Source organism: Marmota marmota, unplaced genomic scaffold (assembly GCF_001458135.2).
Source record: "Marmota marmota marmota unplaced genomic scaffold, marMar, whole genome shotgun sequence".
NCBI lineage: Eukaryota > Metazoa > Chordata > Mammalia > Rodentia > Sciuridae > Marmota > Marmota marmota.
In genome coordinates, this window is record NW_025999977.1 from 9154063 (window position 1) to 9179123 (window position 25061).

General features: G+C 33.6%; 1 protein-coding gene across 10 annotated transcripts in view; it reads left to right on the forward strand.

The window, feature by feature from the left end:
* Positions 1 to 25061, forward strand: part of LOC107137246 (WD repeat containing planar cell polarity effector) — a 487063-nt gene that overhangs the window by 244090 nt on the left and 217912 nt on the right. For 7 of the 10 annotated variants that reach the window (XM_048804219.1, XM_048804220.1, XM_048804222.1 and 4 more), the window contains 5 exons: positions 6242 to 6326; positions 11988 to 12035; positions 12898 to 12942; positions 14556 to 14626; positions 14889 to 14948. In XM_048804219.1, the coding sequence (XP_048660176.1) occupies positions 6266 to 6326; positions 11988 to 12035; positions 12898 to 12942; positions 14556 to 14626; positions 14889 to 14948 (285 nt within the window). In that variant the 5' untranslated portion in view covers positions 6242 to 6265. Of the gene's footprint in view, positions 1 to 6241; positions 6327 to 11987; positions 12036 to 12897; positions 12943 to 14555; positions 14627 to 14888; positions 14949 to 25061 lie in introns of those variants that run through there. The other 3 variants (XM_048804224.1, XM_048804228.1, XM_048804227.1) reach the window with 3 other exon arrangements.

The following is a 25061-nucleotide window of genomic DNA, read 5'->3' on the forward strand; positions in this document are numbered from 1 at the left end:
CCACAATTCAGCAGTGCCCATATACTGTTGGATGTTTTTCTTTAAAAGATCAGTTGAGACAGGGTGCAGTGGCACATGCCTGTAATCCCAGTGACTTAGGAGGCTGAGGCAGGAGGATCACAAGTTCCAGGCCAGCCTCAAGTAAATTAGCAAGCCCCTAAGCAACTAAGTGAGACCCTGTCTCAAAATAAAAAAAAAAAATAAAAAGGGCTAGGGATGTGGCTCAGTGCTAAAGCGCGCATGGGTTCAGTCCCCAGTACAAAAAACAAAAATCCCAACAAAACCCACTTGAATCTCTTTCTTTACATTCCAACTGCCTCCATCCCAGTCAAAGTCCTTGTTACAGAATATTAGTGTTGACTGTTACTTTAATTGCCTAACAGGTCACTTGTATGAAATCTTTCTCCACTCCTTCAATATGCAATTCTGATCTGTTGATTAGTCTTCCTAAAAAACCTTTCCTGATTAGAACCTTTTCATTATTCCTCATTAGCTACCCAATAAAGGCCTAATTCCTAAATTTGGCATTAAAGACATCCTTGGTATGACCCTGATTTCTGTCTTCTACCTCTGCACTAAACCAGATTGCTTATTATTCTTCAAATAAGCTTTGCATATTTCTGTCTAATTTATGCTTTGTGTATTGTTTTATCCTTTTTATCTGCCTCACAAAAATCTAACAATCCTCAAATGATTCTACTTTATGAAACTAAAACATCTACTTAACACTTATAACCCTTTGTTAAATTAGCACTTCTCACAGATTTCATATTGTTATTTTTATGGTTTTTTTTATGTGCTGTGCTGGACTATAAGCTATTTGATAGTAGAGACTTTGTTTTATAAATCTTTGTATCCTAGACTCATAGTTAAATATCATACATATAAGATGTTTGTGATATTTAATTATATTTAGATATAAGGCTCTGTTATCATAAATGAGCAAGTGTTCTTAGTATTCCAGTCTTTTGATAAAATAGATGCTATCCAAGCTTGAAGTTTATTGATTGATTGATTGATTGATGTGCTTGGGATTGAACCAAGTACTTAGGCAAGTACTTTACCACTAAGCCACAGCCTCAGCCTCCTGGTGTTGGATATTTTTAAAAAATAAACAAAACATTGTTTCTGCAAACTTGGCTTTGATTAAATATGTTAATGAATATTCTTAACATTATTCTTTGGAATAATGGAAAACTGTGTGTAGCAAAATATAATACTGTGTTGGACTGGGGATATAACTAAGTTGGTAGAGTGCTTGCCTCACATGCACAAGGCCCTGGGTTCAATTCCCAGCACCACACACAAAATACACACACACACACACACACACACACAATGTTGATGACACTGGAGAAGTGATTCTGAGAAGTGATGCTGAATTTTAGGTAATTTGAAAATTATCTGATGACTATACAACCTAATATAACTAATCAGTGGTTTATATAAATTCATGCTGTTTGGTTGTCATTATTTTTGCACATTTTCAATTAGTGACTAGATATTACTCAGAAAAGTATATTGATAATAAATTGTAATATATGTACTAAACTTATGCCCAAGAAAGGTTCCCTTAGGCTTTTTGCAGTATTTTGCTAATACACATCCATTTTAAATGTTTTATTGGTGCCATGGTATCATTTATCTTTGTTATAACTACAGCAGTGTCTTCTCTTGCATAATTCTCCTTTTGCTATCATGTTTTACATTAGGGTTTTATTTGCCCTCAAGCTTCCTGTCCTCCCCATAGCAGTCAGAAAAGCTGGCTTCAGAAACCAGCATACCTAACTACCCTGGCAGAAGACAAGTATTTTGCAATGTATTAAAAGCCAAGTAATCTCTAAAGCTTAGTTTTTATTTTTCAAAAGAAGATTATCAGCAGTATATTAGTAAAACTGTTTCTATTCTGCATGTTACTTTATCAAAGTCTATGTGATGACTATTATTCTTAAGGAAAATAAATATTCCTTAAATTCTAATGTAACCCAAATTGAAGGGTAGTTTTTAAATGTTGAAACTTTTTTTTAATATATATTTTTAGTTGTCAATGAACCTTTATTTTATGTGTGGTACTGAGAATTGAACCCAGTGCCTCACACATGTAGTCAAGTGCTCTACCACTGAGCCACAACCCTAGCCCGTAAATGTTGAAATTTTTTGAGGATGAAAGTAGAAAGTAAATGAGGGCTTTCTAGGATCCTCTCATCTTCTTTGTCCTCAAACTTTGAGCTATCATAGGTTCTCCTCCATACAGGAGAATGATCATCCTAAATTTAGGTCAAGTTCAATGATGCTATTTGTTCTGTCATGGAGACTAGAAATTTGGATTCAGAATTGCCTCTGAGATATCTGAAACTGACATCAACTACCTTATATATATAAACGGAAAATTGTAAAAATTAAAAATATTTTTAAAAAATGAAAAATTAAATTATGGTGAATTTTTTTCAGGATTTTTCACTCTGCTATTCTTTTCATTTGGGTAATTCTTTTTCTTGTTCAATAGTGAGATAATTTGCTATATTTTAAAATTAATACATTGTTTCATTCCTTTTCCCTCTGCACAAGGAGGGTTGTTCTAGTTCTGTCACATGCATTGGTTTTACCCCCCCAGAAAAATGCACAAGGGCACTGAGTGGGGCAACACTTCTCATCTTCCTTTGATAGCTACCTGCTGTTTCATTATTTTTTCAATCCTTGCCTACACCTCCTTCCCCAAATTCAGAATCCAGCATTCTTCTGAAATTCTTTTCTTCCCTACTTCAAAACAGCTATTTATGTACTAATACAATATTTGAATAATACAAGCTCAGTCTTGACTACTTCCTCCAGGCAGATTTTTCAAACCAGGAAATTATCAACATTCTTTTTAACTAGTAGCATTCTTGAGTAAGATACAAGATGTTTAAAGGTGTTTTTAAAAGCTGCACAGTGTATGAAGATAGCAAGACATTTTAACGACTAAAATGGGTATTGACTTGGTCCTCTCCTACCCTGTTCATCTAGTTATTATTGTAGATTTTCACAAATTTGTTTTATTTACTCCATTAACTGGCCTAAATTTTATGTGGTCTTCCTGGAAGATATTTGAAGTTCAGGAAAAAAGAAGGATGAGTAACCCACGTTTGGCTATCTTTTGCCCCCTGTTAATACTGAACCCCCTTGCAAAGCCCTCTTTCAATCACACTTACTTTGGGGAGCCTACAAGGGTTGTGACATGTGTTTATAACCAAATCCAGTCGTTTACTAGTGGACATAGACCATTTTCTTCTTACCTGCCTCACCCACTCTGTGCTAGATCTGTTCCTTCAACTGATTATTACTGCAGTTTCTCCAGGTGGCATGGATCATTCCTTGGCTGTCATATCTACTTTTCCTGGGCACAGATTCGGTTTTGTCTGGATAACACCACTCTCAATGAGCACACAAATACAACAGGCTACTGTCCTGCTTCCTTTCTGCTAGGCACCAACTCCTACAACACTTCTCTACCCTTATATCATGTTTTTGTGGAGTCACAAAGAGGTCCTTTATAAAATACAAGGAGGATGTCTCTCCCCTCCTTTTGGGAAACTATAGCAATATTGTTTGTATACTAGAGCATTTGGAGAAATAGCTTACGCATTTTTTTTTTTTTTAGTTCTCCTACTCCTGTTAGAAATGGATGTGAATGAATCCTTGGGTGCTAAGCTGGAAGACAAGTCCACGTTATGGACTCTACATTGTACATTTTCAGAATTTCCTGTGTCCAGTGGAAAGGATGAATGGTGTTGCTCTTGGCATCTGATGCTCTCCCTAGAGCGCATTTTTCCTGTTGTCCCCCAAAACATCATAATTTCTGAGTAGTTCAGGGCTTTCAAACTTACTAAAGATATGGGCAGTAGATGTATTATTTTTTCAAACTAAAGGCATTTCTACCTCTTAGAAATAGCCAGTATATATAATAAAGAAATGAATTTCAGTCTCCGTTTCTGTTATCAGGATAAAGTTTTGACAAATTTTTTATTATTGAATTGACTTATACTTAAAAATAGAATGTCAAGTTGTCCTTTTTTAATGTGTAACTAAAGGTATAGCCCTTGAGTATTTTGTTTACCTAATAAAAATCTTTTTATGTAACAACAGCTGAACTTTAACCTTGTCTTTGCCCAAATTGCCACAAACTGTAATTATTTGTATCTGAATAAATTCTAAATTGAGGAATGTGACTTATTTTCTAGTAAAGTCTGAGAATTGGTGATATTTGGTGCTCAATATCAGAGGAAATATGTACCAGTTTCACCATATCCTTTCTTCTTTATTCACAATGACGTGCTAATTCATTTGCATGATTTAATTCAAATATCTTCTCTTGTATAGAGACATCTCCACATATGGATGTTTTCCCTTCATTAACCACCTGTTGTACTTAGTACTTATTCATTCATCTATATATTGTGACAGCTAGCATTTTGTTACAGCAGAGTAGGAGATTGGGGGTCCTTTGTTTGATCAAATTTTTAAAGGCATTTTAATGTAGGAGAGTGGATTTAGATCAACCTCAAATTTACTATTATTAGGATAGCCTGTTTTCTTCTTACCCTTTCCAACTTCATCTTTTGTTCACTTTTCACCATGCACCTAGATCTACCATCATCTGTGGTACATGCCATCCTTTCACTTACACTGTCATCTGTGCTCCCTCCCACTCCTCTGTACGCCAGTACAGCAGAGCACTAGAGTTGCCACACAGCCTCATACAGGGTGCTAGTTGCATAGATTCAAAACCTGCCTCCACCTCCTGCTGGCTATATGATCTTTCTGTGCTTCAATTTCCATATTATAGAAATAATGATGGTACTACCTCAAAGAGTAGCTATGAGGGTTAAATGAGTTAATACATATAAAATGTTTAGAACAAATTTTTAGAATTATCTGTCTTTGTTAACCTCATTGTTGTCATCATTAACTGATAAATTCCTTCTTTAAAGAACCACTAACATTTTAAAACTTCTCTGTAGCTTTCTTACAATCCTGCTGTTTAGGCATGATTGGGTCCTTCTTTTATGCTGCTACATTTTTCACTTTGCCTTTTCAGTTCTTAGCATGCTGCGTCTTCTTAGTTGAATACATCTGTTTCTTGATAATTTTAAGTGCAGTGAGGTTCTGTAAAGGTGAAGGAAGACCAAGGAAGTTTGTACTATGTCTAAAATTGTTTTAGATTAGCATCTGTATGAATAGTATGGGAAATATTTTTAGTTACTCCTAATGTTAAAGAAGCTGAGGTGTTTTCTTCCATTAAAAGATATGTTAAAATATTTTTCAAGTGTCTTTTGTTATCCGGAAATTTGCTGGAAGAACATTTATTTTATGATTTCTGTACAGAATGTTCATAGTTTAAATACTGTCTATAGTTTAATATATAACATAGGATGCATATAGTACCATATGAATTTCCAAGCAAACATTTGAAACTTTTTAAAAAAAATTGTAAAATGTTGACTCTCCCCACCCCGCATTTAGACTGACCTTCTCCCAGTCAGTCCAAATTGATATGGTTCTACTTGATTAAAAAACAAAAAAAAAGTATTCATAGTGTCTGTCACTAGCTCCTTCTATTAAAAGGTATGAAATATAGGATGTACATTTTCATGATCTGGTTTTTGTTTTAAATGCAGTTAGAATAGACTGGATCCATCATGCCATGCAGATTAGCAAACTAATACAAATGCTAATGTGGTTTCACACAATTTACTTTTAAGTAATTGTGTTTCATATAATGGTAACTATATACCATTTACCTTGTAAATTCCACTTTAATTAGCCTGTTTGTGTGTGGTAAATCTTAAATATTTGCTTTACATATTAAAAATGTACCACAAAATGTGCTTGTACTTAATAACTACCTAACAGATTTTTCTTTTCCTTAAAATTGTAACTTAAAAAATGTCCAAATATTAAATAATTCCAAATATACTCAGTCTTAACCAAACATATGCTATTGAAAACCTAAATACATATATATTTTTCTTGTCATGTTTCTCAATGTGATGACTTATCCAGGGGAAAAAAAGTATATTTTTCCTTTGTCTACAGTTTATTTCTGAATGGTTAACCAAATATATTTATTCTAATGCACCATATCTCAAATACCACTACTTGCAATTGATTTTTTTTTTTTTTACTATTTCTCAGGGATTTTGGTTTTATTGGCAAGAAAAGATAATTAATTGGCATCTCTTTTTAATTATTTTTAAAACAGGACAAAGATTCCTTCTGCCATCAGATGTCTTTCTGCTTGACTGAACTGCACCTGTGGTCTTTGAAGAATACCTTACACATTGGGGGTAAATGATCTCTGAATCAATTTCAGTATTTTTCAAGTGTGTTGCACCATTATAAATAAGCATAGTAAGGGTTAAAGCCTGGACTCTCCAGCTGGGGTTGCATTCTTTTCTTTATCCTTAATGAAAAATTGGGTAATAAAAATTAATTCCTTTTAATTGCTTTTATTAACTTATTTTTTCAGTTGAATTCATTTTTCAGTTTTGAAAATAAATTTTATTGTCTTAGTATTTGTTTCCTCTTAAGACAAGCTCACTTTTCCGCCTGTGTTTCTTCCTAATAACTGCTTTATTTATATATTTATATCTTTATTTATTTTTATGTGGTGCTGAGGATCGAACCCAGGGCCTTGCACATGCTGGGCAAGCGCTCTACCGCTGAGCGACATACAACCCCAATCCATAATAACTGATTTATAATCATAAATATTTGCAGGCTAGCTAATGGTAAAGATATTTCTATTTGATATTAAAGTGACATTTAAAATATCTAGATGTGCAATTATTTTTATATTCTTTGCATTTCAGATTTCTTGAGAGGGAGTAATATAATTGTTTTAATAATGCTTAGTATTATAGGAATATATCCTATAATACATCTTTTTTAAAAATTTAAATTTAATTTTTTAGATGTTGATGGCCCTTCCTTCCTTCCTTCCTTCCTTTTTTTCTTTCTTTCCAGTGCTGAGAATTGAGCCCAGTGCCTCACTAGGCAAGCACTCTACCACTGAGCCATACCCTACCCCCTAGAAAATATCTTTTTAAAAAATCCTTTCTTAATGTATTATCCAACACAACTTTTGTATTTAGGACATTTTTACTTATACACCTTTTATATCATTACTAAGAAAATGGTTTACCTTGCAAAGTATTGTTTGTTAATATTTTCAGTATGTTTATCCTCCTTAAAATGTGTGAGGTTAGAACTTCCAGGTAAACAAAAATTTAACAAAAATTTTCTTCCTTCTAACATGAGAGTAAATAAATTAAAATAAAGGAGATATAAACCCATTAGGATTAAGAGAATAAGAAAGGGGCCAACTGCATTTGGATAATTTTTGAAAGATGGATGGAATGGGAGTTAGCAGAGTTGAAAAATCTGAATATCAATTGCCTACTGAGGAAAATTCCACTGACAATTTATTTGTGTCTCAGAACTCTTGAAAGCACAGAAATTTGAGTAGCCAGGTACTGCAGATGATGGTGATGTGTCATGAGGGTGGCAACAAAGCGACATGAGCTTCAGTGTAAGAAGCAGGTAGACATCTCTCATACTGTGGAAGTATTTAATTGAGGAGGCTATAAAGTTGGGGACATCAGAGTCAGTGGAAGCAGAACTATTAAACTAAAAACAGGGATAAAATGGAAACCTACATGCTGATGGGTGAGGTCGTCCTCTTAATCCTCCTTGGTTTTTAGAATGTCACCCAGTTATACATTTTGCAAGAAAGAAGGAGCTTTAGAAATTTCTCTTCAGCTTGACTGCATCACCCTGGAGAGAAAAATCTATCTACTCTGATATTTGAGGGGGTCTCCCATTGAAATACCCTGGTCCCTGGCTAATCAGTGAAGCTCCCACCATACCCCTTTGGCAAGCCCTGCTTATGTCTAGTTAGTTTTCTAGTGCCTCAATTGGAAATATTAACAGAGAGCTAAGAATCACCAGATATTTGAGGAATGATTTAACAGGAAACAAAAGAAAACACAAAGATGAAAGGATGTTTTAAGAAACAAAGATAATGTAGGAAGAGAAAAGAAAGTACAACAAAGACCTAATGAAAGATTGAATCCATGAAGCAAGAAACAAATATAGAAGCTTCAGAAAACATTGAAAGTTATACTAATTTCTTAGAGATTAAAAATGAACATCAGAATGAAATTAACCAAGCTGTTATGCGCATGTATGAACATATCACAGTGAATTCCATTTTTATATATAACTATAATGAACCAATTAAATTTTTTTTTAAAAATGAAAAGATGTATATAACAACAACAAATAAATAAAGCATAGCAGGAAAAAATTTAAAGCTCAAAAACATAATAGAGGCTGGGCATGGTGGTGCATGCCTGTAATCTCAGTGGCTCCAGAGGCTAAGACAGGAGGATTGTGAGTTGAAAGTCAGCCTCAGCAACAGTGAGGCTCTAAGCAACTCAGTGAGACCCTGACTCTAAATAAAATACAAAATAGGCAGGGATGTGGCTCAGTGGCCAATTTCTCCTGAGTTCAACCCCTGACACCCCTCACCCCCCCAAAAAAAATTAAAGAAGTTATATCAAAAAATAAAACACATACACATACAAACGACAACAACAACAACAAAAACCACAAAGAGAGCTTACTTCAATGCTGGTCAGAATCTTTAATTAAAGAATTTTTTTCTCTGATCATAATTGCTTATTTTTTTCATCTTTCTCATTTCCTTACCCTTATATATCTAGGTTTTATGCTTCTTTGAGACTATTTATCTTTTAATCTCTTGAATTCTCCTAGTCCAACAGGCCTTCATTTACTTATCCTACCCATCTTGGACCCCATATTTGGAAATCTGATCTATTCCATCTTGATTCCTTCAGGTCTTCTCTTTCTTGTCCCACAGACTTCTTCCCTGCCATTTCTACTCCGAGGCAGTGAATGTGTAGTGGCCTTATGGAGGAAATAGTGGTCTTCAGCCCCAACTGGATCTTTGTTTGAAGGGGTGCTTTACCACTGAGCTATGTCTCCAGCCTTTTTTATTTTTATGTTAAGACAGGGGTCTTGCCAAGTTGTTGAGGCTGGCCTTGAATCTGCCTTAGACTCCTGAGTCACTGGGATTACAGGCATGAACCACTATGCCCAGCTCCACCTGGTTCCTTAGCAGGGCCTATCCATTCTTTCTGTAAGAACATTCTTTTCTTTGAACCCATGAAAAATCCTACTGCTTCTTTAGGGTTCAGCTTTCATATGTTACTTAGAAGCATTTTCTGCCATCTAAACTAAGAAGCCCTGTTAACATGCTCTCAGTAGGCTAGACATTTGAAGAATTTAAAATTGTTTTTGAGCTGAGCATGGCGGTGCATGCCTGTAATCCCAATGATTTGGTAGGCTAAGGCAGGGGGATTGGATGTTTAAGCCCAGTTCAGCAACTTATTGAGATCTTGTCTTAAAAGTAAAATAAAAAGGACTGGGGATGTAGTTTAGAGGTAGAGCACCCTTGGGTTCAATCTCTAATATTACCAAAAAAAGAAAAAGAAATAATCACAAACTTAAAAATTGTCAGTATAGAGAATCTTTTCCCTAGAACCATTTGAGATAAAGTTGCAGACCTGATATTAGGCTGTCTGCTAGGCTTCTCTACTGCAATGTTACTTTCTCCTTTGTAATTAATAATTATTTTTTAAGGAGGTATCTTAAAATTACATAAGTATCATGTTCCTCATCAAACTTTAAATATATTTAATTTCTATTTATCTCTAGGGACTCAAGTTTCCTATTTTATTTGGTGGTTACAATCCATCACTGTCATTATTTATTATGTTGTTTAAATTGTCTCTCGTGTGCTTAGAGGGACCACTTTCAAGACGGCTTCTGTTGTCTTTTTGACACAACCCTGTCAATATGATGGCACTTTCATTTCAGACTTATATTGTACTTTCCTTTGCTTAATTTTGGAATCAGTTACTTCTTTAAGAAGCTTGGTTCCTTTTAAAGAAGAAGGGTATTAGCAGCCAAGGGATACTTAGGTACCCTCATTGCTTTTGAATTGTTGCTCCCATATCCTCCAGTGGGCAGAGCTTAGGAAACAGTGTATGTATGTATGTATCCATATTTACATCTACATTCATTTCTCTATTTATCTCTATATATTGAAAGCCATGAGTTTGCATTGGTATCTCAAATTATTATTAAAAATTTCATTTTAATTTTTTAAGTTTTCATATTTATTCTTTTCAGACAGAAACCTGGAGCTCCCATTTCTTTGATTTATTAATCAATCACCCTATATACAGTCAATCTCCTATTTCTGTGGCCACTTCCTCCCCTGCAGTTATCCTTTGATCCCATGTGGGTTTTGACCCACCATACTGGGCTGCCCATATATTAATCTAACTAACTTCTTCAGCTTCTGATATACCACCCAACATCATTGCCCCATGTAAATGTCCTTCATACTCTACAAGGGTTCTGATACACTATGTTAGGCTGACTATTGCATGGACACCTTCTTCATTCCACCAGGGGTATTCTAGCACCTCTGGTGGTAAAGTTCTCATTATGAGGATGCCTCCTTGTCTTGCTTACCCTTTGACAATCCCACTCTGGCCAGATGTGGTAGGTCAGACTTATGCACAGAATTCAGGTTTCCTTATTTTATTTATAGCTCTAGTGTAGAGGTGTAGTAGATATTTAAATGTATAGAATGATGGAACGATTGATTATAAGTTGGTATATTTTAATAGAGGATATTGGCTACATATATAGTATCCATAGTTCTTACCTTTAAGCAACAACAACAGACTTTCATTGAAGTATAGCATCCGTACTTAAAAGTGTACATATCATAAGCATATGTTGTGAACTGTCAAAAAGCAAGTGCACTGATAAAATCACCACTGTCAGGTGAAAGTATAAAAATTTTATCAGTATTCAAAAAGCCCAGCTTATGACTTCTCCCAATCAATCCTCAGCACGTATTTCCAATCTAACTGTATTCTTTAAAACTGTATTCTTAAATAATGGCATGAGTAAAATAGAGCTTCAATAAATATACATGATTGACTCTTTTGAAAAACTGTATTTGAAGAGTTAATTATAGCAGTAATACTTTTATCATTCAGTTCAGGAAAGTTGGGAGCAGTCAGTCACTAGGGGGCAGCCTGTACTGCTTCCACTTCTTGAGAGACAGTTGTATCCTCCTTATGGTAGTAACTGAGAATTATTTCACATGGAAGAAAACAAATGTTACTTCAATGAAAGAAATATTTCATTATTCATAGATATGGTGAAAATGGACAAAATTATTCTGTACTCCTGTATTTAAATTGCAAGAACAGATTACTTGGTTAAATCAATGTCAACATCTGGGAAGCCTAGCTTTGCTTCTTACCTAACCACAGCAGAGTATCTGAATTTGAATGAGTTTGGAAGCTTTCTGAATCTAAACAAGTTTCAGATAATAATTTATCCATACCTCCCTGTAATCCTCCCTTTCTTTCCTGCAGATTTCTTCCCAAATGCTGTAGATGGAAACTAGACTCTTGAGCTAAATTGGAGAAAAGCAAGCCACAGCTCGGAATCCAACAGCTAGGGCATTTTCTTCCATCCACTGATTTCATTTGGCATTGCTTAGTGGCAGTTCCTTTTGGTAGCGCCCTGTGAAAAATATCAGAGGAAGTGTGAAAGAGAAAACTTGGTCTTCCTTGATTTCACTTCTTTACTAATCTTTTCCTCATGCCATTCTAGTTTTGTGTAAATTTTTTCTTATTAGATTGATAAACTTTCCAGTTTCTGCATATCCCTAGAATAGATGAACCCATGTCCAGATGCTTTTGAGCTATTTTATTTCTAGTAACATAAGGAGACTGTTTCTGCTTCCCCACCCTTCCCTCCAGCATAGTATGGTTTGGCTTCTTATTCTCCAGAACTTTTTACCATAATTTACTGTTACTTCTTCCTTTCTATAGATAGAGATATTGGAGTCTACCAGTATTATGACAAGAAAGATCTGCCAGGTAAAGTACCTATTCTACTCAGCTAATTTTTATAAACTAAAAATTCAAAGCAATGAAATACTGACCATTAAAAACTGTTTTTGTGAGCTTTAGATAAATTCTAGAATTTTAAGAAAAGTCACTTCAGTTCTTTGGGAAAATGCTGTGGTTGATATCTCTCTGGCCTATATACTATAAAGCTATATTGAGAAAATGTTATAGAAGAACCTGAAAATTTTCATTTTACTGCTGATCAGGCTGATAACAGGACAGTCTATTCACATTTAGTTATTGGTGTCCCAGTAGAGGGCATTGTTAAAGCATGGGTCCCACTGATGCTGGCCTCCCGGATCCTCACCTGATATCTGAAATAGGCATTTCTGAGTGAATGATCAATTTTCTTTATCTGATTAATCCTGTTAATCCCAGAAGTTTTATGTTGAGCCAAAAGGTCTCCCTGCTAGAGTTACTTCCTGTTCTGTTCTCCGTTGAAGTAGGGCTTGTGTGAGCATCCTGTGTGCTTACCATGGTGGTTAATAGGCTGACTTCATGGTTCTGATGACAGACTGTTGCAGCTTCTCTTCTGGGCTCTGTTGCAGTTCCTTTCCCTATCTGATGAGATTGGAAACTCAGGATATTGGCCCACCTGTTGTGCTACGTAAGCCTTTTCACTGCAAATTTAGGAAATATCACTATGGATGAAAACATTCAAATTGTAGCATTTTCCTCAACTATCTTTTTTTTTAAGTTTAGCACAATTTATTAATCTTATAATACATGTAATAATCCATTATATATGTACATATTAAAATACTATATATTATAATAAAAATAAATTCCATGTCTTTTCTTCTTTTTATTTTTCCTCTGCCTTGAATATCAGCGACAGAGCATGGTAACTTAGAAGAAAAGCAGAAACTGGCAGAGTGTAAGCTTACTTTATATATTTTTGGAATTATAAAACTGGATAATTCAGTATTACAAAGTATTCTGCTTTCTGCACAAATCGGAAATGTTATTCTGTCCAAATTTCTTATAAGTTTTCATTGCTTAGATACATAAAATTATGAGTAAGAATTATATTTGTTAGGCTTTTCTAATTTAGATCATTGAAATACAATTTTATAAACATAAATTTTCTTAATGAATTATATTTAAATTAATATATTTAAAATATGTGTACCATACTTAAATTCTGATAACATTTAATTATTCATAGTTTGCATAAATTGTTAACATTCTTTAGCCATTTTAAGAATGTAAGATTTATAACATCAGTATTAGCATTTCATTTAGTCTTTGCTGGTTTAATATGTAAATATGTTGTATATATATATGTATATGAATAAATATATATACACATACATAATATAACTACAGTATGATATGGTTTTTATAAGTTAAATTAAATATAATTTAAGATCTTATTTGGATATAGTTAGAACTGAAAATTTCACTTATTCTTTTGTTTTAAATGGTTGAACTGACATTCAGTTTTAAAATACTGTATTAGTACCTGAAACACAGATTTAAAAATTTGAACATATGCTTTACACATCAAAATTGTGTTTATAGAGCCAAATTAATTTGCTGAAATAAAATACATAGCAATTCTACTCTCTGCTTTCAATATCTATGTACTCTATGTGTTGAGAAAATGTTATAGAAGAACCTGAAAAATGTATACGCAACACAATATACACATATGTACACTCATGTATACAATTCTTAGAATTATTAATTAGGAGAATCCAAAACTGAATTCATTTTTTAATGAAATATATATAATTAGTTTAACATTTTATTTTATTATGGTACTGGGGATTGAACCCAGGGCCTGGCACATGCTAGGCAAGCACTTTAGCACTGAGCTACACCCACATTCCAATTTTATATTTTTAAACAGAACTAGTTTTAATTTGTCTTTGGTTAATATTGTGACTCTACAAATAATCTAATCTTTCAGTTACATTTATTTGAAACAAACAGAGGCATATCATTATTGAATTGCTGTGTAGATTTTCAAAAAGATTATTTTAAAAAGTATTATTTAGTGTCAAATTTGTTTAAATTTGAATTCCTCTCATTTAAATTCATTCACCTGTCATTTTGAAATTTTATTTATTTTCTTCCTGCATTTATTTACTCATAATAGTTTTCAGATCTGAGTAGGCCACCTGAACGATTTGGAATTTCTTTCAGATATTTACTTATTTACATGAAAAGGTTACTTCAGTGGTAAATAGTGGGTCATTTACTATTAAATACTACTAGATTCACAGACCTAGCAAACTTTCCCAGGGATTCTCTTAAGTCTTGTTGGTTGTCATCATAAAATTATCATCAGGGAGATTGCTTTGTGGTAAAAATCCTGTTCCTATGACAAAGCCCTTTAAAAGGCTGTCATTTGATGATAGAAATGAAGGCCACTTCCTCTCAATTATGGAGGTGTTTTATTTTAATCTTCCTAAAGCACACTGCTAAGCAGAGTTTTCTTTTTAAAATCATGTTTAACTAACTGTAGTATGTTTTATTTGCCAGCACGAGATTATCCTTGGACGCTCAAAAATAGACGCCCAGAAAAACTTCGAGATTCGCTCAAAGAGTTAGAGGTATCTTTCACAAAGTTTCAAAAATGGCAATAAACAAATCTGTTTTAAAACATCTTTCAACAGCTTTAATTTTCATAAAGGATCAACTCTCATGGTGATGATAGCTTTGCTTTTGTCCGGTGAGAAGTTCCAAAACAGTTGCATCTTTGTGTGGCATGTTGACTTTTTTTTTGGGGGGGGGGGCTGAAAATCAGAAGCACTTTAACTGATAATGACAATGTGTATGGCCAACTGCACTCTCTCTTTTTCTGTTGTTCTTCAGGAACTGATGCAAAACAGTCAGTGTGTGCTGAGCAAATGGAAGAACAAATCTGTCTGTCAGGTAAGATAGTTTGACAAGTTTTTGCAATGTGTCACCAGTGGAGCTGAAAACTATGTAGTAATTGGTATTCTTGTGTTATGATAGGTATTGGACAAAAACTTTTTAGGAGTTAATATTTCATTGTTTGAATTCTAGTTAGACAGATTGACACAGGTCACTAGCTACTTCATTAATCAGTGTAGTTTTACTGACATACTATTACACACTAATAAAAATTTTTTCAGATAGTATTTTTGTTTAAGTTTGTCTGAATACTGTATTAGATATTTACTAGCATTTAATATTATATATATACATATATATGTGTATATATATATATATATATATTTATTAGTTGTAGTTGGACATAATACCTTTATTTGTTTGTATGTGGTGCTGAGGATTGAACCCAGGGCTTTGCGCTTGCTGGGCGAGCGCACTACCACTGAACCACAACACCAGCCCTAATTATATTTTTTAATGAAGAAGAGACCAGGGGATAAAAGCTTTTTTTTTTTTTTTTTTCAGTATTACACTCTAAGCATTTGTGAATATTATGCTTATGGAAATCAGTAAGCAAATTAGAGTGAGTCATAATATAACAACATATTCAGTCTTAGTTTTTGAATCCTCTAACTTGCACTGTTTAATATGGTAAGCCATATTCTACTTATTATTACTTATCTACTTATTTTACTCTACCCTTATTCTACTATTTGAATAATTAAGAAAAATTTAAATTTAGTTCCTCAGTTGCACAACCAACATTTTAAGTGCACAGTAGCCACATGTTATCATATTAGACAATGCAGACATATAGAACATTTCACCACAGAAAGTTCTATTGCACAGCCCTGTTAGGTCCTATAGAAGATGTGTCAGTGGGCTTAGATTTAGAGCATAATCAGGACATATCAGTGTACATTGATCCCAAAATAATGAACAGATACCTTAGCTATGCTGAAAGGCTTTAAAAAATACCATTTGGATAAAAAATTTTACTTGCTTGTGATAAAAAAGAATAATTATCAATCATCCATAAATTGAAGTTGCATCATTACTACTAATAATTTTAATTTATTTATGGGATCAAATATCCTGTGTTAATTTAAATTTTTATCTACAGTATAATTTATTTCATGTGTAAACATTCTTGTTTGCAGTTTAGGTCCATGTTGTTTCTATCCATAAATCTACAAAACATCAAATTTATAGTAATTATAAAACATATCTTAATCTGCCTTTAAAGAGACCATTGTTTTAGTGGATTTTATTTTTTTAGACACTTTTTTGTCTAAACCAGTCTACCTTTAGTCATGGAGGTATATAACTATTTGTTATCTCCTCAATGACATATATTTCCAGAAAATATTTACAAGGCTGAATTAATATTTTTAGAAACATAATACTTCTTAAATTCTTTTCAGAATACTATTCAAAAAGATGGGATTGTCTTAAAATCACAAGTTTTGCATAAAAATGTTTTAATCAGACTTTAGATCTTGAATACAAAATGTACTCCAGAAAGTTTCAGACTTAGTACAATTCAAAAATACAGTTCTTTATGCCATTACTCACTTTAAAAATAGGCTCAGAATTATTTGACTGGAGGGCAAGCCTGCCACCTATAGTAAGGGGTGTGTCTCATGGTCTCCACCCTTACCACTACACAGGTAAGTTGGAACATGTCAGGCATCTTAAAATATGCAGTGGAATATCCCAATAGACAATCCTTTTAAACAGACATCATTGCCTTTCAATTTAATAGCAAGTTTATGTGTAGGTGGTATGTTAGAGAAGGATATACCTCAATATTAAATTTATTCAACTCAAGAATCTTCATGATAGAGTATATAGCACAATTATTTTTTTCATTTAAAGCAGTTTGAAATACTGGTTATGCTTTTAACATTTCCAATAGGATTTATTTTATGTTCTGTCTTATTTTGTGCTTTATTTCTATGAAGTATAAGATATTCCTAAAATAGACCTTTTATTCCCAGCACATTGTTGGTGTCATATATTTTAATAAGGTACCTTCATCTCTGCCGACAGGCCAGGTCAGTTTTACATTTTTGGGACTTTTGAGAGACTTCCTAACATTATCTTTCTACTTCCTCAGTGTCTAGACAGGACCTTACTTAGGCCTTCTAAAAATGTGTATGAGTTTTATTCCTAAGGATCTCTAGTATCACAGAAAGGTAATATTGTGATAGTCAAACTAGATTTTTTTTAGCTTAAGGAAAAAATTTCTTAGCTCTTTTTGTTTTTGGTAAATTTAAAAAAATTTTACTTTGTGGTTAAAAACAAAATCTCATCAGACTCCCTGAAGGTCTTCCTTTTATGTGCCAATTCCTTGTGTGGTTTAAAAAAAAAAAAAAAAAAAAGTGCATCAAATTCTGTTATTTTTCCCCCCATTTATTTAGCCCTAACCTGGCAGCAGTTGACCAGATGTAATATTTTATGACTCTTATCAAAGAAGTGAAATAAAGCTTCTGGGCATCTTGGTACTAACACACTTGGACTGTCAATCTTTGAATCAGGCTACTCCTCTATGAATATAAATGTTTTACCCCAAAGAAATGATAAATTTAAGATTTAGGGTATTTATCTCAGTTGTCATCTCTTTAAGGGATTTTTAAATAGCCAATTGTTTACACATCAGTGAGGCAACTACAGCAATAGAAAGGATTTTAGAGGAGGCAATCTGGGTTGAATCTTTTCCTGAGTCAAATAATGAGGATTTATAGGTTGTCATCATTACTAGAGTTTAATGTTGCTGATCTAATGACCTATAAATTATATCATTTAAAAAATACTTCCTTCCACTTGTAAATTCAGAACAGTTTACAAAGAAGATTTACCTGTGCATAAGTTTGGGATAAAAATTGTCTTTTTGAGGTTGGTTTTTCAGACTACGCCTATTCTTAGTTTGAGATTCATTAAAAAATGTGACACATAATTTAGAGTTTTTATGTATTAATCAAATTTCTCACTTTTTTGGTATCCTATATTTAATTCATAGAAAGTATTTAATAATTTCCTGTTTTGAATGTATTAAATCATTTTACAAACTTTTCTTAGGGAAAAGTAGTTCCAGCATTAAAATACTTAAATTGTTCATCATTCTGGTGGAAGTTTTTAGTTCCAGAAAGAATTATGCTTTAAGTCACATTCATATTTGCAGATTATTGTATAATTAAAGGAACATTTTCAATAAGCAGAGATCTAACTTCACATAAATTGATTTTTAGATTAAATTAATTGACTCCTGTGTATACATTTAGCCATAAGTGTTTATAATATATTCAACATTACTCGGTTTGTGTCCATAACAATTTTAAATTTTCAGGTGTAATATTAAAATGATAAATTTTTAAAAATAGTTTCTATTTTAACTTCTGTAATGAATTATTTGAAAGGCTATATAAAAACACAGATTGTTTTCCACTTGTATCACAGATTGTGACCTTATGGAATTCATTTGAACACAACTTATTTAATTGTAGAACCTGATCTTTTTTTAATCAAATTGTATGAAAATCTATTTAATTTCCTCATCAAATAATAATGGACAAACCATAGTATTAAGTTATAACTACTAATAATAGCATATTACTTATACAAAATCCATCACATAGTATTTACTCCCTTGGTGGAGGCCTTGTGGGAATGAATCACTGAGGAAATGCAAGGTGTGGCTGAGTTCCAACATAATTAGTCAAGGAAAATAGACATGGAAACACCAAGAAACTAATGACTATTGAGTTGTAAGATACCAAATAAAAAGACAGTAGAAGGTAGAGAAAGCATAGGCATTAGTGTGATATGAGATAGTTAAGAAAAATTTTGCAGAGAAGTTATAATTTTACTCAGGCCTAAAAGGATGTGTAAATTTGGTTAAGCTGAAGAGAAAGGCTTTGCACAAGGGGATTAGATGAACTGAGAATTTAGTGGGATGACTACATGGTAATGAGGAGGTGGGTATATTTGGCAATAAATGGTTCATATTGAAGAATAAAATAATATGTTTGAAAGCCAACTTGGAGCTTTTAAAAGAGACACTTTAATATTTACATTAAGATATTCATACATTGTCTTATGTAACACTATAATACTTTTATATCAGGGAAATACTGTATTAAAATTAGACTTATGGAAGAATTAGTCTTGCAGTGGAATGTAAGCTAAAACATGAAAACCCAAGGAATGCTATTGGGATTTTGATTGGAATTGCATTAAATCTATATAGTGCTTTTGGTAGTATGGCAATTCTAATAAAAATCCTAATGACATTCCTCATAGGATTAGAAAAAGAAGTCATGAAATTCATCTGGAAAAATAAGAGACCCAGAATAGCTAAAGCAATCCTTAGCAAGAAGAGTGAAGTAGATGGCATACCAGACCTTAAACTATGCTACAGAACAATAGTAACAAAAACAGTATGGTATTGGCACCAAAATAGACTGGTAGACCAATGGTACAGAATAGAGGACACAGAGACAAACCCACATAACTACAGTTATTTATATTAGACAAAGGTGCCAAAAACATACATTGGAGAAAAAATAGCCTCTTCAACAAATGGTGCTGGGAAAACTGGAAATCCATATGCAACAAAATGAAATTAAAACCCTATCTTTCTACCATGCACAAAACTCAAAGTGGATCAAGGACCTAGGAATTAAACCAGAGACACTGTGCCTAAGAGAAGAAAAAATAGGTAGGCCCACATCTCCATCATGTTGGATTAGGCCCCAACTTTCTTAATAAGACTCCTGTAGCACAAAAATTAAAATTAAGAATCAATAAATGGGATGGATTCAAACCAAAAAGTTTCTTCTCAGCAAAAGAAACGATCAGTGGACTGGGGATGTGGCTCAAGCGGTAGCGTGCTCGCCTGGCATGCGTGCGGCCCGGGTTCAATCCTCAGCACCACATACAAACAAAGATGTTGTGTCCGCTGAAAACTGAAAAATAAAAAATATTGAAATTCTCTTTCTCTCTCTCTCTCTCTTTAAGAAACAACCAGTGAGGTGAATAGAGAGCCTACATTTTGGGAGTAAATTTTTACCACTTGCACATCAGATAGAGCACTCATCTCTAGGATATATAAAGAACTCAAAAATCTTAACAGCAAAACACACACACACACACACACACACACAAATAACCCATTCAATAAATGGGTCAAGGACCTGAAGAGACACTTCTCAGAAGATGATATAAAATTAATCAACAAAATATGAAAAAATGTTCAACATCTCTAGCAATTAGAGAAATTCAAATCAAAACTACTCTTGAGATTTCATCCCATCAGTCAGAATGGCAGCTATTAAGAATACAAACAACAATAATTGTTGGCGAGGATGCAGGGAAAAGGCACACTTATACATTGCTGGTGGGACTGCAAATTAGTGCAGCCAATATGGAAAGCAGTATGGAGATTTCTTGGAAAATTGGGAATGGAACCATCATTTGACCCAGCTAACCCACTCCTCAGTCTATACCTAAAAGGACTTAAAAACAGCATACTACAGGGACACAGCCACATCAACATTTATAGAAACACAATTCACAATGGCTAAATTGTGAAACCAACCTAGATGCCATTCAGTAGATGAATAGATAACAAAAATGTGGTATATATACACAATGGAATACTATTCAGCATTAAAAGAGAATAAAATCATGGCATTTGCAGAAAAATGGATGGAGTTGGAGAATATAATGCTAAGTGAAGAAAGCAATCCCAAAAAACCAAATGCTGAAAGTTTTCTCTGATATAAGAATGCTGATTTATAATGTGGTTGCAGGGGGAGCATGGTAGGATTGGATGAACTCTCCATAGAGCAAAGGGAGGGAGCGGAAGGGAGGGGCATGGGGTAGGAAAGACAGTGGAATGAGATGGACATCATTACCCTAAGTACATATATGAAGACATGAATGGTGTGACTCTACAATAGACAACCAGAGAGATGAAAAATTGTGCTCTATATGTGTAATATGAATTGTAATGCAGTCTGTGGTCAAAAATAACAAATTAGAATTAAAAAAAAAAGAAAGCCCAAGGGAATAAAATCATTTCAAAGGATAAGTACAAGGAGACGAAGGTGCAGAAAGTTTTGAAAGATAAGAAATAAATTTAGAATGATTAAAAAAATTGGTTTTCCCCTGTTATATGTGAAGTTAATCAAATGATGATATTATTGGAAATATGGAACTAAAGTGAAGGGTTGGAGTTGAAAATGTGATAAGGGATAGCCAAAGAGATAATATTAAAATCATCCAATTGGATGCCCTTGCCGGGGGAGTTGATTATCTTGGGAGTAGAACTAAGAGCCAGAGACCTTGTATACAGGGAAAATTGAGTCATCAAAGGAAGCAGAAAGAACAATCAGAGCAATGAGGAACTGTGAGGTTTTTTTCTGTAAAAATCAGAGGGTTTATAGTCAGAGGACCTGAAAAAAAAAATCAGATTGTTTTTTGTTTAATATAAATATTAAACAAGTCTCTTCTAAGTCTCAATATTGTCATCATTAAGTTGTCAATAGGATTTATTGAAGTTCAGCAATAAACCTATATTTATATTAGGTACTATTGAAAATATTGGGTGGAATTCTGACCTTTAAAGAATTTCATATTTGGAAAATAAAACTAATATACAAAGTGAAGGTAATTTAAGATTAAATTATATTTCTCAATACAGTATTTAAACACATCTAAAGTTCAGGATTGTTGCTGATTGTTACTGATTAAAGATTTTATAGAGGAGTATGGGCTTAAACTGAGCTTTGAAGGGAGGATATAATTTAGGCAAGTAAAAAAGAAAAGGAGGGCATTCGTGGTCGTGGGAGAAAGTATAACCAAAGATAAATTGTCTTCAGATAATTAAAAAGCAAGGCCTAGAAAGGTAGCCTGACAAGATTTCTCCATAGATATTTGATGACCTCTTTTAACCTATACTTAGACTATTGTTTGCTCTGGGGTTGACCTGGTTTCACTGTTTATGATAAACAGATGAGTAAAGGAAGCCTTTGGGGCCAGTGAAACTTAGTCAGTAGCTGCTTAGTACTGTAAATTTTCTCACTTTACAGTGAAGCCTGAGTTAATAAGTCTGCCTATGCAAACCAGTTTTCTAATTACTTTTAAATATAACCAAAGAGCCAGAGATCACCATACTTTGACAAAAAATTCTCCATCTGTAAATCCAAAAAATTTAAGTGTGAGGCTAAAACAGACAATAGAATGAATCAGGGACAATGTAGTAAATAGAACTAAATTAAGAGAATTAAAATTAATACCACAGAAATTAGAGAAGCTGTTGCATCCTGTTTTTGTTTTTAGTTGTAGATGGATACAATACCTTCATTTTATTTATTTATTTTTATGTGGTGCTGAGGATTGAACCCAGTACCTTATTCGTGCTAGGTAAGTGCTCTACCACAGAGCCACACCTTAGCCCCCAATTGTTGCATCCTTGGAAGAAGATTAACATGCTGATTCAAAAAAGGAATAACCAAGAAAAAATAAACGGAACTATTGTAAATTAAAAATATGACAGCACAAAAATAAAAATTAGCAGAAACACTGAAAGATAGTTGAAATATCCCTTAATGGAGAGCCACATGATAAAAGAACCTACTAATGAACCCATCAGTGATAGAAGATAAGAAAATTAGAGCACCAGGCCACAAGGTCCAATGTCTAATAATAGAAAACAGAAGAAAAGGAGCTTAGAAATAATAGAAGAAAAATTCCTAGAACTGAAAGATGTACATTTCCAGTTTGAAAGGACCAAATGATTGAAAAGAAACCAATAGGCATTAGAAAAATGTATATCTTATAAATTTTTAGAAAACCTAAGAGAAGATCCATAAAATTTTTATAGCTAAAAAATATTTTAAAATGCATACGAAGGATTGAGATTAAGAATTACATCATAGTTCTCAATAGCAACACAGAGTTTGAAGATAATGAGGTCTTCAAACTCTGAAAAAAGTGATTTTTACACTTTTAAAAACTGTCCTTACTTAAATGATAGTTTAGAAATCTATTTTCAGTCTAGTCACTTTACTCCTATTCTTTATTGTGCTTAGTGTCTTCAAATTCAGAAACCTTATTCCAGTTCACAATAGAATTTGGAATTCTAAATTTTCATAAAGGACATTTGAGGTTTATTAAGTCTTTACTTATTGGAAGATGGGCAGTCATAAAGAAAGCAGTAACATAAATAAGATTATTGGAATTCAAGAAATAGGGAGTCTCACATAGGAAAGAGGTAAAGCAAAATCTTAGAATGAGGACTGTGCCTTAAGCCTAGAGAACAATTAGTTCAAATTGATGAAAGGGATCTAAAATTTCAGGAAGGATACTGAGGAGAAGGAAAGCAAGTCATAGATCATCTGAAAAGAGAATTAATAAAAGGGATGTAAGTGATAATAATGAGATACAAAAGAGTTTAAGTCCTCATTCATGGTAACAGAAAGTCAACAAGTGATGACTAAATGAAGAAATAACATATACTAAAGTCATTGCTAGGTGTTTGTCCATTCATTTTTCCATACGATGTTCAGAGTGGCAATATAGTCAATGAAAAGTATTCTGCTTCCCTATTCTCCTACAGCTAGAGTTAGCCTTATGAAGTGTTTCTGGTAGAAGGTCACTGGTGGGAATGCAAGAAAACTTATCAAAGAGGCTTTTGTTCTTTGCCTACTTCCAGTCTGAATTTGAGATAAAATGCCAGAAGGAGAAGGGTCAGCTTATGACCACTCATTCATTGAATATTTATTTAGTTCCTGCTTCATATCAGAGAATATTCTAGGTTCTAGGAATAGCAGTGAACAAAAGGTACAAAAGTTACCAGTATCCCTGTTCTTGTGTAGTTTCTGTTGGGGGATAAAGGCAAGAAAAGATGAAGAAGTAAAATATATAATTAAATAAGATAGCAAAAGCATTGGAGAAAAATAAATCAAGAAAGATAGGAAGTATAGTTTACCAACTATGGTCGGGCAGGATGTGCCTGATATTTTGTGGTCAAGAAAGGATTTAAGGTATCCTGAGATATAAATGTAAAGGAAGTGAAGGAGTAAGCCATGGAAGACGAAGAGGGTTCTAGGTAAAGGGAACAGCAGGTGCAAAGACGCTGAGATAGGAATATACTTGATATATTGAAAAACAGCAAGGAGTCTATAGGACTTGGGTGGACTGAGCAACTAGAAGAGTAATGGGAATTGAGGTCAGAGAGGAAACAAAAAACCAATTTATATTGGGCCTTCTGGCACATTGAAAGGTCTTGACTTCTACTCTAAATGAGAAAGGAAGCTTTTGACAAAGGAGGGACATGTTTTAATTTGGGTCACTCCAGCTATTGTGGTGGAAATAGAAAAAAGAGAGTGAGAATAAAAGAAGGAAGATCAGTTTCTAACTTCTAGGTTCTTATATTAGTCCATGGTAAGGTATAATGGTGGTTTGGGCTGATTAGTAGTGGTAGAATGGTAAGAAATGGCCATGTTCTGGGGTACATTTTGAGTGTTAGGGTATCAGAATTTGCTAATAGGGTCAAATGTGGGGTACAGAAAAAACTTCCAAGCAGTTGAGTGAGTGAAGTTGCCATCCACTGAGATGGGAGAGATTTGGAAGAGACATTTATTTTTATTTTTTTATAGATGGACAGCATGCCCTTATTTATTTTTATGTGGTGCTAAAGATTGAACCCGGTGCCTCACAGATACTAGGCAAGCACTCTGCCACTGAGCTACAGCCCCAGCCCAGGAAGAGACATTATTGAGGGAAATATCAGGAGTCCAGTTTTAGAAATGTTGTATTTGAACTGCCCATTAATAACCAAGTGAGAATGTAAAAAAGACAAGTTGTAAGAGTTTGCTGTTGAGGGAAGGTTTTGAGCTGCAGCTGTAAAATTAAGAGACAGCCATGCAGATGGTGTCAGTGCCAAGATATTGATTAAGATCACCAAGGCAGGGTCTGGAGTAAGTGGCTCAGTGGTAGAGCACTTGCCTGGCATGTGTGAGGCACTGGGTTCGATTCTCAGCACCACATATAAATAAATAAAATAAATGTCCATTGACAACTAACAAATATTTTTTAAAAAGATCACCATGGCAGTGAATGTAG